The sequence below is a fragment of the Castor canadensis genome, chromosome 13 (genome assembly GCF_047511655.1).
Source record: "Castor canadensis chromosome 13, mCasCan1.hap1v2, whole genome shotgun sequence".
Classification (NCBI taxonomy): Eukaryota; Metazoa; Chordata; class Mammalia; order Rodentia; family Castoridae; genus Castor; species Castor canadensis.
Genome location: NC_133398.1, coordinates 1,589,047 through 1,604,828, shown reverse-complemented (window position 1 = coordinate 1,604,828; position 15,782 = coordinate 1,589,047). Strand labels below are relative to the sequence as shown.

At 58.6% G+C, this 15,782-nt stretch overlaps 1 protein-coding gene across 3 annotated transcripts; it reads left to right on the top strand.

Moving 5' to 3' along the window:
* Window positions 1-392: 392 nt before the first annotated feature.
* On the top strand, window positions 393-8,198 carry Lhx3 (LIM homeobox 3). 3 transcript variants are annotated; one of them, XM_020183541.2, is made up of 6 exons: window positions 393-480; window positions 4,205-4,376; window positions 5,446-5,648; window positions 6,484-6,635; window positions 6,817-6,985; window positions 7,780-8,198. In XM_020183541.2, the coding sequence occupies exons 1-6, from the start codon at window positions 393-395 to the stop codon at window positions 8,196-8,198; spliced, it is 1,203 nt and encodes a 400-aa protein (XP_020039130.2). The 3 variants fall into 3 exon arrangements, with proteins under 3 accessions (XP_020039130.2, XP_020039129.2, XP_073908719.1); XM_020183540.2 differs by lacking the exon at window positions 393-480 and adding an exon at window positions 2,148-2,241; XM_074052618.1 differs by lacking the exon at window positions 393-480 and adding an exon at window positions 3,071-3,077.
* Window positions 8,199-15,782: the final 7,584 nt, after the last annotated feature.

The window sequence follows — 15,782 nt, the reverse complement described above, 5'->3', positions numbered from 1 at the left end:
TGCCTCTGGTCCCTGGGACCTGCTTCCTGCAAATGCCGCTCCACCCAGCACAGCCTGAATCCCAGGGCAGAGATGGACAGGGAGCAAGAAGCATGTCTTCTCTGCGTTGTCAAAAGAAGGGTAAAGGTCAGTGGACCCTGCCCAGACTCTGCAAACTCAGAGGGAAGGACGCGGGGTCTGCATCCGCCTCAGTCAGCCTAGGCCCCTGCGAGGTCGGGGGGCGGGGACAGGGGAGGGGCGGGGGCGGGCACCAGAGGGGCCGGCGCGCGGGCGCCTCCTTCAGCACCGCGGACAGCGCCGGTCCAGCGCTGGGCTCTGCTCTGACCGAACTTGGACTTGGAGAGCTCCAACACTCCAGTCGTCTCCCACTCGGACCCCGACCCGCGATCGCCATGCTGCTGGAAGCAGAGCTCGATTGTGACCGAGAGAGGGCTGGGGCCCCTGCTGCCACTGCCCTCTGTACCTTCAGCAGGACTCTGGGTAAGAGCCGAGTCCCCAGAGGCCTCCAGCTGGAGCAGGAGGAAGACCAGGAGAGAAGTAGCATCGGTGGGCAGAGGGGCCCGCTGGCGGAGGGACAGTCAGGGGGCAGCTTCAGGGAAAGAAAATGCAGGGAGACAGGTAGCAGGATATGTAGAGGTGGTCAGGAGGGCCTGGGAAGGTGCCAGGGAAGTCCAGAGTGAGAACCACCAAGTTCTCTCAAAGACTTACGCCCCATAGAGTAGCCCCAGCTTGCAGCAGGGGACCCCAGGCTAAGACGCCCGCCCGAACCGTCCTCCCCAAGGGCCATTTCATTGCCACAGACGTTGGGAAATAATGGAGGCATTGTTGGCAGTCGGCCAGATGCCCAGAAGCATGGGGCCGCCCCTTCCCCAGCCGGCCACACATGGCCCTCCCCTCACCGCCTCTGCAGCAGCTGACGCTCAACACAGCCCACACCCCGGCACCCACTCGACTCCGCTCCAGGGTGCCCTGGCCCTTCTAGAATAACAGAAGCGCAAAGGGGCAGAATGTAGCACACAGGCTCTGCTCACAGCTGAGCAGCAGTGTGCTGGGGACCGGGAGAGAGGGCTGTGCTCTTCCTGCACCCTTCTTTCCCTCCCTGGGACCTTAATGCTCACAGAAGTCGCAAGCAGAGGGAACCAGTAGGGGACCTGGAGGATGCATCCACCTGCCTTTCCCGGACACTTCACTGGTGTCTCTGCAGGCTGCCAGGGTGCACACTGCTGTGTTCTGTCTATGGTTTATGCACGGGGCTGGTGCTGGCTGGTGGCTGAGTGCCATGGGCCTCTGAGCAGGGGTGGGAGTCTCTGTACATGCAAGGACGGGGTGAGTTCTGTTGGGATCACCTGCTTAGGTTGGGGCAGGACACTGGAAAATCAGGTGCAGGAAATGTTCTGTGGAGCTAGAATGCTGGGAAGAGAAGCAGGGGAGAGGAGGGGATCCTGGGGCTCCTCCAGCTCAGTCCCTTCGGATCCACTCTTGGCCGCATGTCCAAGCCAAGGTCACTGGGCTCCTTCCTTGTGCCTGTTCAGGTGGGCAATTCCAGAGGTGGGACCCAGAGTTCGGGAGGTTTGGGGTCACATCTGGCTCTTTGCCGCTGCACTGTGAGGCCACACTCACCCTCTCCGAGTTTCTTCGGACTGCGCTGCTGCGGACCAGACGTTGTCCCGAAGACTCCCAACTCGAGCTCCCAAGATCAAACCAGAGGCAGGAGAACCAGGCTCCCTCCCTGCTGCTTCTCCCGGGACCCGCAGCCCTCCCGGTGCCCACTTGAACCCAGCTGGTAGGGCAGGGGCGAGCGCCTGTGGGCAGCCTTGATCCAGGTTCTCCCTGCCGTCCCGGCTCTCGGCATGGGCACGCAGGGTGGTGTCTGGGCACCGCGGGCACCGTCGCAAAGGCGCGCAGAGCCCACAGTCGCCTCGGGCGCGGCTCCGCGACCCCCGGCCCCGCCCCGCGCCGCGGCCCCGCCCCCCGCCGCTCCGCCCTTCGCGCGGTTGGAGGCTCCGGGCCCCAAGGCGGCCCGCGGGCGCAGCGCCCAGCAGATCTACGAGTCGCTCGGACGTCAGCTCCGGCCTATTGCGGCCGTGGCCTCTCGGGACCCAGGGGAAGTTCACGGTCAGAGGGTGGCGGCACTGGCACCAGGCCCCATGGAGGCGCGCGGGGAGCTGGACCCGGCCCGGGAGTCGGCGGGCGGCGACCTGCTGCTGGCGCTGCTGGCGCGGAGGGCTGACCTGCGACGAGGTGGGTGCCCGGCGGAGCGGCTGCCCATCCGCCAGATCCGGAGGTCCTCCGGCCTTTCCCGGCTTGGGCGCGGAGGCCAGCGGGAGCCAGGGGACTTGGGCAGAAATGGGTGCGAGGCCCCCGCACGTCTGTGCTCGGGCGCCCCAGCTGCGAGCGTGTGTGTCGGGGGCCCCTGACGCTGGGTTGTCGGGCGCGTGGTCCTCGGGCCAAGGAGACCTCGGTCGTCCCGCAACGGTTTAGGAGACCCTCAGCAGCCCTGAGCCGGGCTCCTTGCAGTGGGGGTGCAGGGAGCTGTTGTGCGGCCCACTGACCACAGAGCAGGAAGGCCACACTCGCCCAAACCCTTCCCCACTTTCCAGGGGAATGGAGTCGGGGGCTGGGGCCAGCGTCGTCGAGGTGGACGGTAGATCTTCCCTAGTTCAGATCTTAGCATGGTACCTACATCCGCCTGCTGTTTACCACGGGGCTGGTGGTCTGGACCCATATACAGGAAAAAGCCCGTCTTCTGGGGGCCCCTAGTGACACCTGTCTCCTTCCAGTGCTTTGGCTGTAGAGAACAGGGGCTGGTGGGACGGAAGGATGGGGAGAGGGACGGAGCAGGCGGGAAAGGGGCTACATGCAGGCCGAGGGTTAGAGCAGGTGCCCAGCTTAATTATTTATTTTCCGATGGCTCCTGGGAGGGCTTGGCCGCAGGAGCTGGGAGAAAAGAAGAGGGAAGGAGAGAAAGGGACAGGAAGCGGGTTCGGCCGGTGGTGGGTCGGGAGCGCTTGCTGGAGCTCACGGGCGACGCCGAGGCCCCCGGCCCGACGACGCAAGGGTTGGAGTCGCCATGCAGCGTAAGCCGGGGTCGCGGGGACTTCGCAGGGAGCGCAGCGCGGGCAGGAACGACTTTTGCCCGATGCGGGCCGAGGCGCTGTCCCAGCCACGGTGCTGAATCCGCGCTGCTCGGGCCTGTCCAGCCACTCGCTCTGTGCCGGTGTCCTAACCGCACTGTGATCTCTGCCTGCGATGGTGACCCCTGCCACGTCGCGGGTCGCACGGAGGCCGAGTTTTTGCTCAATGCGGGATGGCCTCCATCGCGGGTTTCCTGACCAGTGCTGGCAGGAAATGGAGCAGATTTTCAAATTTCCTCCCAGCCATCATGGAGTCCTTTCCCGAATCCTCCCATCGCGGAGCTAGTGGTCTGTAGCCAGGGAAGTAAGGACTTGGGGGGTGGGTGACAAATCTGAGATCTCAGCTCCTGCGTGGGGCTCTCCCCTCTTCCAGAGACCTTTTCTAAACAGAAGTCCTCATCCCACAACTCCCAGGAAGAGACTCTGATCGGCCCTCAAGGTGGCAGGGCACCTTCTGGTTTCTCCAGCCTCATTCCTCCCCGCCCCCCAACCCAGGCCTGCAGGCTCTGGGGGGCAGAAGTGGTGAGAATTCAGGTATTTGCATAATTATGATAGTGTGGGAAGTTCCGATTAATTTAGCCAGTCCACTCATAAATACTGCAGTCGCTGCCCAAAGGTTGGTACGTTTTTACCTCGGAGGCCCCAGACAGGGCCCAGGGCTGAGCAGCCAGACTTGCTGGGCCTTCTAGAAAGTGAGGCCATGATGCTTAACTGCAAAGAAAGAAGCTGGAGATGCCTCATAGCCCCGTGTCCTGTGTGTGCCCTTTTGGTGATAGTAAGGACCTGTTTCCCAAGTCCTCGGGATAGGGAACATCTTGCAATTGACTTATGAGCCCTCCTGGGACAGCCTAGCCACCCTCCCGCTGCACACACATTTCCACACCCGTTTCAGTCTTCCCTAGCTGTGTCAGACCATGGAGGATTCCGTTCCCCTCTCACTCCCAGATCAAGCCGGCAGGGGAAGGAGCTCCAGCCCCGGGGCCCTGGAGTTCCAGTTCCAGATGGAAGGTAATTTTATCACCTTCCATCCGTGAGCTGCCTAGGGACCCTGGCCATTCCTATGCCCACAGAGATTCCGCTGTGTGCTGGCTGTGACCAACATATCCTGGACCGCTTCATCCTCAAGGCTCTGGACCGCCACTGGCACAGCAAGTGCCTCAAATGCAGCGACTGCCACACGCCACTGGCCGAGCGCTGCTTCAGCCGAGGGGAGAGTGTGTACTGCAAGGACGACTTCTTCAAGTGAGCCTGGCTGCTGCTTCCGGATGGGAAGAGGAGGGAAGGGGCGGGGGCACAACGTGCTCACAGAAAAGAGGCTGGGAGACCCAGGCCCTGGAAGCCTGTTCTCCAGGAACATTCCAGCTCCTCTTGCCACCTGAGGCAGGGCATTCTGGGTCCAACGGAGTTCAGAGTGGGGCTTCTCCGTGGGTGCGCTCTGCTATGCAGAGTTTTTTGTTTTTCTTTTCTTTTTTCTTCTGATTTGAGGTTTGAACTCAGGGCTTCGCATTTGCAGGTGCTCTCCCGCTTGAGCCACACAGGCTGCGGGCATTCCCTGGATGGGCCTGCCTGGGATATTAAGCAAATAGTATTTTTAAAAGTAATTTGTTCTGGATACCTGGTGCCTCACAACTGCAATCCTAGCTACTCAGGAGGCTGAGATCAGGAGGATCGAAGTTTGAGACCATTCTGGGCAAAAAGTTGGAGGGACTTTGTCTCAACCAACAGCTGGGAATGGTGGTGGGTTCTGTGGGAAGCATAAATAGGGCAGTCCAGGTCAGCGGGCAAAAAGGGAGACCCTATCTTAAAAATAACCAGAACAAAAAGGGCTGAAAGTGTAGCTCAAGAGTGGAGTGCCTGCCTAGCAAGCATGAAGTTCAAACCAAAAGCCAAAAAAAATAATTTGTTTTGTAAATTATGAAAGCAGTTGTTAAAAAAAAAAAGATAAACCCGAATTCCTAAAACTTGATCAGACTCTCTCTTAAATTATGCTTGTGTTTGTTCTCAATACTGAGGATGGAGCTAGCTTAGGTCTAAGGGCCTGAGGGGGCCCCTGTCCCTCCACATTCATCTTCCCTGCCCAGCAAGGAGCAGGCCCTGGCACCCCCGGGTCTTCCAGACAGCAGCTAAGGACCCAGACGTTGAGGTTTCCTTCGGGGTAGTTCCTGAGGCTCTGCCCAGGCTGCTGGCCCACCGAGGGGCAGGGCGGGTGCAGCCAATCTCTGTGCGCGCCGCTCGCGGCTCTCAACCCGCTCTGGGCGAAGGCGCTGCCGGCCCCGCCGCCGCGCTGAGCTGCGCCCTGTGCGTCCCGCAGGCGCTTCGGGACCAAGTGTGCCGCATGCCAGCTGGGCATACCGCCCACGCAGGTGGTGCGCCGCGCCCAGGACTTCGTATACCACCTGCATTGCTTCGCCTGCGTCGTGTGCAAGCGGCAGCTGGCCACGGGAGACGAGTTCTACCTCATGGAAGACAGCCGGCTCGTGTGCAAAGCGGACTATGAGACAGCCAAGCAGCGAGGTCAGTGGGCCGGCATGACGGTCTTGGGGCTGGCCTTGTGGGGGGTGGATCCTCACCTCCAAGACCTTACCAAGCACTCACCGATTAGTGGCCCGTGGGCAATGAACTTAAGCCATTTGTGATGGGGATGCTAGCAGGACCGAGACGGCGGTTTTAGCAACTGCCTTGTTTGAGAGAGCAGGGGGGAGAGCAGGGGGGTTGTCTGAATTATGTCGGTTATCAGCACGCTCTGGATTATCGACCTACATCCTTGACCATGAAGACCGGCCCGACCTTACTCACACATTTTTTGGGGGGAGGGGAATGAGGTTTGAACTCAGGGCTTCGTGCTTACAATGCAGGTGTCCTCTCGTTTGAGCCACACTTCCAGTCCTTTTTGCTCTTGTTATTTTGAAGAAGGGGTCTCTCTCGAAGTATTTCCCCGGGCTCAAACCACGATCTTTCCATCTCAGCCTCCAAAGTAGCTAGGATGACAGGTGTGGCGCCCTGCTTTACTAACACTCTTAGAATAACGGGTGACCGGGACGAGAGGCGTGGAGGCTGCAGGCGGTGCGCGGGATGGGACGCAGGGCTCCAATCAGGAGCTCCTCTGCAGCAGAAGTCCCTTTGCCCGCATCCCCTCGCCTGGGGTTCCATCGCCAGTTTTCTCAGTTCGCTCCCAGCGCCCGCTCCGTTGGTTCGGGCTGCCCTGCGGGACCTGGAAGCACGGAGTCCCCGGGGAAGGGGTTTGGGGGCGATGTCTGCGAGCCCGAGGTGGGGCGTCCAAGGGGCGCGGCAGACGGCTGGGCGGGGGCGGCCGGAGCGAGCCAGCCGGCCTCACCGTTTCACCGCACAGAAGCCGAGGCCACCGCCAAGCGACCGCGCACAACCATCACCGCCAAGCAGCTGGAAACGCTGAAGAGCGCCTACAACACCTCGCCCAAGCCCGCGCGCCACGTGCGTGAGCAGCTGTCCTCCGAGACCGGCCTGGACATGCGCGTCGTGCAGGTCAGCGCCCCGCCAGCCGAACTCGCTCTGCATCCAGCCCCCGTCCGCGTCCCGGCCCCGCAGCGCACCCGCCCCCGGGCCCTGGGACCTGAGCTGCTTTTGTAGAGCGGGGAAGCCTCGGGTGTCCAAGAGCCCCTGTTCAGGGCGGCCCTTCACCACCCCGCCCCACCCCTCCCACCAGGTTTGGTTCCAGAACCGCCGGGCGAAGGAAAAGAGGCTGAAGAAGGACGCGGGCCGGCAGCGCTGGGGACAGTATTTCCGCAACATGAAGCGCTCCCGGGGCAGCTCCAAGTCGGACAAGGACAGCATCCAGGAGGGGCAGGACAGCGACGCGGAGGTCTCCTTCACCGGTAGGGCGGTCACTTCGCCTCTTGCAGACTGGAGCTTGCAGATGGGTAGCAGAGGCTGGGGGAGACCCTTGGTTCCATCGGTGGCAGGGAGCCTGAAAATCTGGATTTCCTCCTCAGTGGACTCCAGCCTTAGCGCCAACCCTGGCCAATCACCCCAAGCTAGTCGGCTGCTTGGGCCATCGTTCTTCCCTGGGAGGGGGAAAAACAGAGCACCTGTAACCCCTCTGGTCTCTAAACTGGGCACCTGCCTCTCTTGGGAGGGTCTAGGTCAGCTTTGTGGCTTCCAGACTGCACAGTGGGTTTTTTGGGTTTTTTTTTTTTAGGAAAAAAAGGCAGCGCGTTTTGGGGGGTAAACAATAAAATGTCCAGTCTTCTTGAAGTTGGGGAAGAGGAGAGACGCTTCTATCCTCCTCTGTGGGACCTGATTATTTCACTCTCTACATCAAAAACATCCTACCCCACCCCTTCGTGCCCACTTCTGTTTGGGGCTGCCTTGTGACCTCAGGCAACTACTCCACCCTCTCTGGGACTAAACTTCCTCATCTGCAAAATGGAAGTGGAGCCCTCTCCTGGGGTTGTCCTTGGGATTGGCCTGGAACCCTGGACTGTGGGTCACTATTCCTGGCTCTGATCCCACCAGGAACTTCCCTTAGATACCCAGTAGGGTCCCGCAAACAGACACTGGGATGGAGGGCGGGGGAGGGGCAGAGCCGAAGGTGCTGTGTGATGTGGAACACTAGGGAAGCCCCAGGTGGAGGGCAGCCCTGATTGGAGTTCTCTGCTTCCCATTGCAGATGAGCCACCCATGACCGACATGGGCCCTACCAACGGCCTGTACGGCAGCCTGGGGGAGCCCACCCCAGCCTTGGGCCGGCCTGCAGGAGCCCTGGGCAGCTTTGCACTGGAGCACGGAGGCCTGGCAGGTCCGGAGCAGTACCGAGAACTGCGCCCCACTAGCCCCTATGGCATTCCCCCCTCCCCGGCTGCCCCGCAGAGCCTCCCCGGCCCCCAGCCCCTCCTCTCCAGCTTGGTGTACCCAGACGCCAGCTTGGGCCTTGTGCCCTCAGGGCCACCGGGCGGGCCCCCGCCCATGAGGGTGCTAGCTGGAAACGGACCCAGCTCTGACCTATCCACAGGGAGCAGTGGTGGTTACCCTGACTTCCCGGCCAGCCCCGCCTCCTGGCTGGATGAGGTGGACCATCCTCAGTTCTGACCGAGGCCCCCTGGCTCCACCAGCACAGACGTGAAGGGCCTTGGTGCTACTGCCCCTAGGTGGGCGGCTAGGGGGCCAAACTCTCCATTCTGAGGACCTCCGAGGGAAGCAGGACAAGGTCACCGAGGGAAGGTTGGTGTCTGCAGGGCCTCCCACAACCAGACTCTCCAGCTCCCACCTGGGGTTGAGGGATTCTTGGCTCCTCCTCGGACAAGGGTGGCCCTGTCTGATGATTGCCCACAAGCCCGTGACTCTCCAGTGTGCTTTGTAAGCAGTTTTCTCCGCTGTCCAGCAGAGCAGTTAACGGAGAACTTACTGCTTCAGACAGGAAATGTCCCCCCTGGGTAGGGCCCACCCAGCCATCAGTTGGAGAATGCTCTAATGTCTAAACATAAAATTAATAATAATAACTGCTTTCATTTCCAAGGCACCATTGTCTCTGTGTGGGGGCTGCAGAGTGGGGGCCATGTCTGTGTCCTCTGTGGCCACTGACAAGACCCTGGACTGGAACTTTCCTCCCCCCAGAGCTCTGGGGTCTCCTTGCCACCAACTCCTCCTCCCCAGAGACCCTTGTAGCCCTCCCCTGGGGGTATGGATCACTCTGTTCTTGCTGCTGCTGCTGCTGTGGAGGTCAAGCTGGGCCCCTTCACTGCTGGTCAGGGTCATGTCTTTAAACCCATGAGCAGCACCCCCAGATTGTCTCCCTCCCACGGCCTCCCTCAGACCGGTATGTCTAGGCCACGCCCACAGCCTGTCCTTCAGTGCTGAGGGGAGGACGGAGGGAGAAGTCTCCCCACCAGAGGCTGGGCAGGCAGGGCTCTTCTTCCTCCAGGCTCTGGACCTGGAGGATCCTGCAGCGGGCCCCAGACACAAGGGCAGGCTGTAAGTCAGAGTCATTCCGAAAACTGGGATCTGGCTACTTGTTGGTTCTGTGAATGTCCTGTGACTTTTATTTATTCTCTGGTGACTTCAATAAATTTGTCCGTTACAGTTGCTGGAAGGCCTGTGTCTTCAGTGAAGCTGTGGGGGGGTGTTGTATCCAGGGCATTGCAGTGGGTAGGGGGTTGGAAAACTTTCTGAGAGGCTTTGCTTGGAGGGGCTGCTATTCATTGCCAGGACTGGCACCCGGCGTGAATGAGAATTTGGGCTCCCTTCACCCTGGTCTTGGCCAATCTCCTGAGCCCTGAAAGGAGGAGTAGGGACAGACCATCCATGCATAGAGGGGGTGTGCTGGGGCCTCTGCCCTCTGTTCCTGTGATGTCTAGAGAGCTGCCCAGCTGGGCAAGGAGTGGACAGAGGAGGGCCAGAACTGGAGCTCTTGCATCAGCTAGGTAGCAGTCCTGGCATGTGGTCTTTCTAACTTGGATCCCAGTCCTAGCTGGCTTGGTAACCTGCAGCCCCAGGGACAGGGACTCAGCCCTCTGCCCTGCTTTCCTCCCTTCTTCACTGCAAAGAGAAGATGGGTGTTGGCTCCCTTGAAGGAGAGACCTAAAGCAAGGGTCAGGCGTACTCCCTCTTACCCCAAGTGAGCGCTCCGCTCCGCTCTGTGGAGGAACAGGTAAGCCAGACCCTCCCCTTCCTCAGTCTTCCCCTTCAGAGGGAGGGCTGGGTTTCTGAGAGTTTCTCTGGTGCAGAGTGAGGGGTTCCTGATTCTCTGTTGAGGAGGAGGCAGGGTTGGCTGGTGGGAGGGATAGGCAAGGGGATTTCACAGGAGATCTTCATGGCCTCTGTTCCCCTATAGAGAGAGTGGGGAGCCTTGCAGGGTGTAGCCAAGGGAAACTGCCTGGGACTGGCCTTCCGCCTTCTCTGCCCCAAGTGTCCCCAGGGCCTGCGGTCTTTGTAGGGAGGGAGGTTGGTTGGGACTAGCTGTGGCCAGGAGGGAGTGTGCTGTCAGGCCCACCGTTGTCTGAGACCCACAGCTGCCTTGACTCCCCTCCCCTCCCCTCCCCTCCTACACACGAGAGTGCCAAGATCCCAGAAAGGAGAGGAGAAGGACAGGCGGGAAGGTCCCAGTCCATCCAGGCTGGGGGAGGGAGCCCTGGGTCCTGGCAGTGATGGAATTAGCCAAAGCGCTGAGAGATGTCTCAGAGAAAGGCTGATGTCCAGGCTATGCTGACTGAGCAAGACACCTTGGTGTCTTAGAGAGAGACTGAGGCCCAGAGAGGGAAACAGTTTGTTCTGGGGCGAAGGAAGAGGGAGTTACGCCCAGCCCCCCTCCCCAGCGCATGGCTGGAAAGAAGGTAGTGCACATAGCCCCTAGGCCAGTGCAGTCTCTGGTGTCACTCAAGACCCTTGGGGCAGCCCCAGAATTGGAGAGGGTAGCTTACCAAGGCCACCCTGGAAGAAGTAAGGGCCAGTGGGTCTCCAAGGAGAGAGGTACCCAGGGATGGGCGGTGCAGTGCGGCACAGAAGTGGAAGCCTCTGGCATTGAACTGGGCAAGGTGGTCGTCCTGGATTGGCGGGGGTTGGGGGGCTGGGGTGTGTGTGCAGAGGGGATTCTGAAGGGATGACTTCAAATTCTTTACTAAGGTGATGGGTGGCCAAGGGGAAAGCATCTTGGAGCCTGAGTCGAATTCAGGATTTGGTGAAGGAGCAGGAGGATCCACGGGTGGGTGCAGGCTGGTCTGTGTGTAGCTCCCAAGGAGGAACAAATCCTCAAGCCACGACCCTGTGGCTGGCCGTTCCCCCTCCCCCAGGCTGCCAGGGACCTTTTAGGCACTGACAGGTTAATGAAGTGCTAAGTGTCCCCTCAGGACTCTTTGCCTGTCTGCAGTGCTGGGCCAGCTTGCTCCTGCTGGCTTTATCGATAACCTGAGAGAGTGGGAGTAGCAAAAGGCTGGAGGTGAGCGGCATCCTAGACCCTGTCTGGGGCTCAGTGAGGGTGACCAGCCTGGCCCCCCAGGCTCCACCTATGTCAGATCCTCAACCACCCTGAGAGTGCTTGTTTGCATAACCTCACTGGCCTCAGTTTCCCTATACAAACAGAGAGGAACCAATCTTGCGTTCTCCTTAAAGGAGGCTGGCGACTGAGACTCAGCTCAGATCTGAAACTCCAGTCCTGACCTCTTTGGACTCAGGTCAGTCTGATGGCCTGAACCCAGTCTCAGTTCCTGGAATGCAGCTCCAACTCCAGTGAAGCTCCAGACTTCTGCGGAAAGAGACCTCGAGCTGTGAGCTGCCTTCAGACCTCAGGATGGGGAGAGGTGAAGGGGAGGGGGAAGATTGGCGCCCCGTGGTTCTGGGTTCACAGTCTCCAGGGATCACATGGGATGACTTACTGCGGGAGTGTGTGGCAGCCGGGGGTCTCTGGGCCTCTGACCCTGCTGGGGGAGGGGCCACCCCTGGGGAGGACAACCCAGTAGGGGGCCCTGCTGGCCAGTGCTGCTGCTAGCCAAGGCAGCTGAGCTCCGGGAAGCGGGGAGTGAGGAGCTGCGGTGCAGGTACTGGTCAGGGGGCGTTTGTCCCAGCCCTTGTTTTCCCACCCAGGAGTGGCAAGGGTCAGCCCTGTACCACCTGCTGGGGCCAGCAAGGGCGACCTCGGACTCTGGGGTAGGAAGCTCAGAGGAACGTGGAGCATGTAACTTGTTACCTTTGAGTCTAGGACTGTATGACATCATTAAATGAAAGTATCCAAAAGATAAAAACGAATCATGACAAACACACAAAAGGGCTCTTTTTCTCTTATATGTAAAATTCACATGGGGGTTTCTGTGGCATAGGAACCCCCCACCGCCAGTCAGGGGCTGCCTGGGGACGCAAGCCTCCCCTCCTGCTGGTCTCCCTCCTCACCATCTGCACAGGACCAGCTTTCCTCCCCCACAGGCTGCACTGGAGGTGCTGGGGGTCCAAAGGCCGGGCTTGCCTGACGCACGCAGCAGCAAGCCTGATAAATCAGTGGGTCTTTCAAAGTATCAGTCTGGAGCACGAAATCCCAGAGGCTGTAATGATCAATTCTTTAAGCCCATAATTGTTCAAATTACTCTGAGCAACATAAAACATTAATTTAAAGAAATTTAATAGAAAAAAGCTCTCTGAATCCACAACGAGATAAATGGCAACTGAGTGTGGCGACCTTTTTCCATACCTTGGTGACATTGAATAATCTGAAAGTTATTTACATTTTCATTCTTTGTGGAAAATGTTGACAAGCTTTTGGCCGTGGGTGAGGTGCGCAGTGGTGTAGGAGGCCCCCTCCCCCCTAATTAATGGGGGAGCAGCGACTTCATAAGCAGAACTTTCATCAGTCTGCCTGGGGACCTCGGGTGACGGCTCCCACCCTCTGGAGCCAACGCAACTGCAGCTCATTTTTTACCATAAAAATATTCCCTCCTGACCAGCGGAGACTCCTCTTGGCATTCAAAGGTAGGCAGGCTATCAAGAGCCAGCTGTGCATTCGGGACGTAAGGGTGGAATCCACGGCCAAACCTGGGAGAAAACTCCGGATTCTGTGGTCCCCAGAGTCAGCCATCCACGTGGGAGTGTGCACAGCAGGAGCGCAGCTGCCCCTGGAGGACTCTGGCATAGCCATTCAGTTCTGTGTATTTCCCACAACCATCCTGGTGAGGCATCTCTTCACGGCTGCAGGACGTATGTGCCACAGGCATCTTTGGAGCTGGGGCTGGATGGAATCTGGAAAGCCCAGGAGATGGGTGGGCAGCCCCCACTGATGCCACAAGTCTGTTATTAGGGACCCGGTAGAGCCAGGCACCGGGGAGAGGGGTGCACAAGATTGAGGTCAATTGACCCAATACCTTCTCACCCACCCACGTTGTTTACTGGCTGCCCTGTGTGACCTTGGAAAGGTGGCGAGTGATTCAGCCTCTCCGAGCTGTCAAAGAGCAGCAAGTACAATTTCTTTTCCAGAGTTCAGGGGTGCTGGCACTGGTGGCTCACGCCTGTAATCCTAACTACTCAGGAGATCAGAAGGATCGAGGTTCAAAGCCAGACCAGGCAAACAGTTTGTGAGACCCTATCTCGAAAAAAACCCATCACAAAAAAGGGCTGATGGAGTGGCTCAAGTTGTAGGCTCTGAGTTCAAACCCCAGTACCGCAAAAAAACAAAAAAAACAGAGTTACAGTGGCAGGATGGGGCAGGGCATGCTGGGGCACAGCTCCAGAATGGGTCATGAACACAAGCACACTTTCACGTGTGCACTCATCGAGGTCAAACACGTCACACATACCACCCATACTCTCCCAGGACCGCAGGTGCAGGTGCACGAGCGTGAGCTTTCTGGGCCCAGGGCTTCCTTCCTAATTAACTTCTGTCACACTCTGCAGGTGCTGGCGTGGTTGGGGATTCTGAGTGGAGCATTCCAGTCTAGGTTGTGTATGACCCAGTGGTCATGGGTGGGGAAGCCCGGTACTCAGAGATGGGCCATGCCCTCTGCCGTCTTTCCCTTGGGGAGGAGGGTAGAAGATGAAGGCCATGGAGAACGTAGGGTGTGTTGTTGGGTGAGACATCCTTCTAGAACCTCAGGGCTGGAGGGAGAAAACTCTGTTCACCCTCCCACGCCCCACAGTGGTCTGGCTGTTGTGTCCAATCCCAGTTCACCTTTGTCCAGCTGTGAGACCCGGCAGTCACTCAGCACCTCTGAGCTTCATTTTCCTCATCTGTAGCAGAGAATCAATCCTGAGCAAAGGCACATGAAAGAGAAATGCAAATCAGAACCACACCCTGAGGACACCCTCCATACACAGGGGACAGCTGTCGTTAAAAACTCCAGCGTCAGTCCGGCTGGGGATAGCTCAGTGGCGTTTGCACTTGCAAAACAAAACCAAGTGAACGCAATAAATTTTTCAAATCCCACAAGCTAGAGACAATGTGGAGAAATTGGAAACCTTGCTGGGAATGTGAAACGGTGCTGTGAGGCGGGGATGGGAGGTGGAGGGCACGGTGTAGAGGTTCCTTAAAAACAGAGACAAAGAATTACCATCTGATCCAAATTCTACTCCCAGGCAGGCACAAAAACAAAACAAAACAAAAAACCTGAGAGCAGACACCCGGAGCACATACCTCCCTGTACATGAATGCTCACGCTGAATTGCCCACTGTAGCTAAAAGGTGGGAATGGCACATGACCATCAATCAATAAATGGATGAGCAGAAGGTGGCTGGTCCACACAGGGGGTGTACACAGGAGGAAGCGCTCCCAGCGGCAGCAGGAAAGACCAGGTGCAAATGGCACCGATTGTAAGACTCAGAGACATACTGTGTCCAGAAAAGGAAATGCATGCACACAGACACGGATGAGCAGGGTGGGGAGGGACCCAAGAGGGCCCAAGGACAGAGGAGGTGGCTGGTCAATTCACGTTAAAGTGGTTCATTTTATGTAAGTTTCATCTCTGTTTTTATTTTTATTTTTACTTATTTATTTTGAACTCTGGGCCTCACACCTCTTGAGCCACTCCATCCACCCATCTCTGTTTTTAAATGGCGGACCCACTCCCTCCCCGCTGCGGCTGCCGGGAGGGTGCCTGCCCCAGGGCTGGGTAGGTGGGTAAACAGGAACTCATGTGACTGATCCTGGCAGCCTGAGGGAGAGTCCTGACCCGTCAGCTCCAGATGCTTCTCAGAGATCCCCGGAGCCTCCGTTCCCAGGTGGGCAACAGGACGGATACTGCCCTGTCCTCTCCCAAGGTGGACCTCTTGGGGGCCTGGCCTGGGGCCTGGGGAGATGGCAGGGTGCCTGAGCCCCAAGGACTCCTCTCTTGCTGAGCATAGAAGGGACGTGAATAGCTGTCTCACGGTGGCCCCGAACTGGTGCTTGGGCAGGGGAGAGGCCGCCCTGGGGAACAGGGCAGGATGTGCTTCCAAGCCCCAGGACCCATTGGTCCCCAGGGCCTGGTGGTCATCTGTAAAGTGGCTCTGTACTGTTCCCATAAAGACTCTACAAGAAGCCTCTGGCCATTGTCTCCAGGCTGGCCCACCCTGGCCACCAGCCTCGTTTGACCCCAGAAAGGTCAGAGGTTGAGACCTATGATGTTGGGGGGATGGTGAAACTGACACACGCCCTCTTCGGTCTCTCTTCGGTCTCCCTCCCTGCCCTCTTTCTTTTCCTGAGGAACAAGGCTGCTTCAGTCTGCCTGAAGCCAGAGCTGTGTCCTCCATGCCCCAGTGTACACACCCACCCTCTGGAGACTCAGCTTGGCGGCCACCTGCTCTGAGCGGGGTGGGGGGCAGGAAGGGCAGCGGAGCTTTCCTGGCCCCCACAATCCTGCTCCTTGCCAGGCCCTCGTTCCTCTTACAAACTCTCCAGGCCAGGGCTGTAGCTCCGTAGAAGGAGTCAGCGGCTGGCTGATCTGGGCACGGGGCTTGGGATGTAGTGAGCTCCCCTCTTGACTATCCTGGCTTCGGGGCAGGGCCCTGGAAACAGGCCTGTAAAGTATATCATAATTTATTTATCTTTTTGCAGTACATGGGGTTTGAACTGAAGGCTTCACACTTGCTAGGCAAAGGCTTTACCGCCTAAGCCACTTCGCCATCCCTCCACTAGAGGCTTGTACCCAAGACCCCCAGCAGGTCTGATAGGAGCCAGGTGGACCCTTGCCAGGTGATGCAGGCCTTTGAGGGGGAGGTGGTTG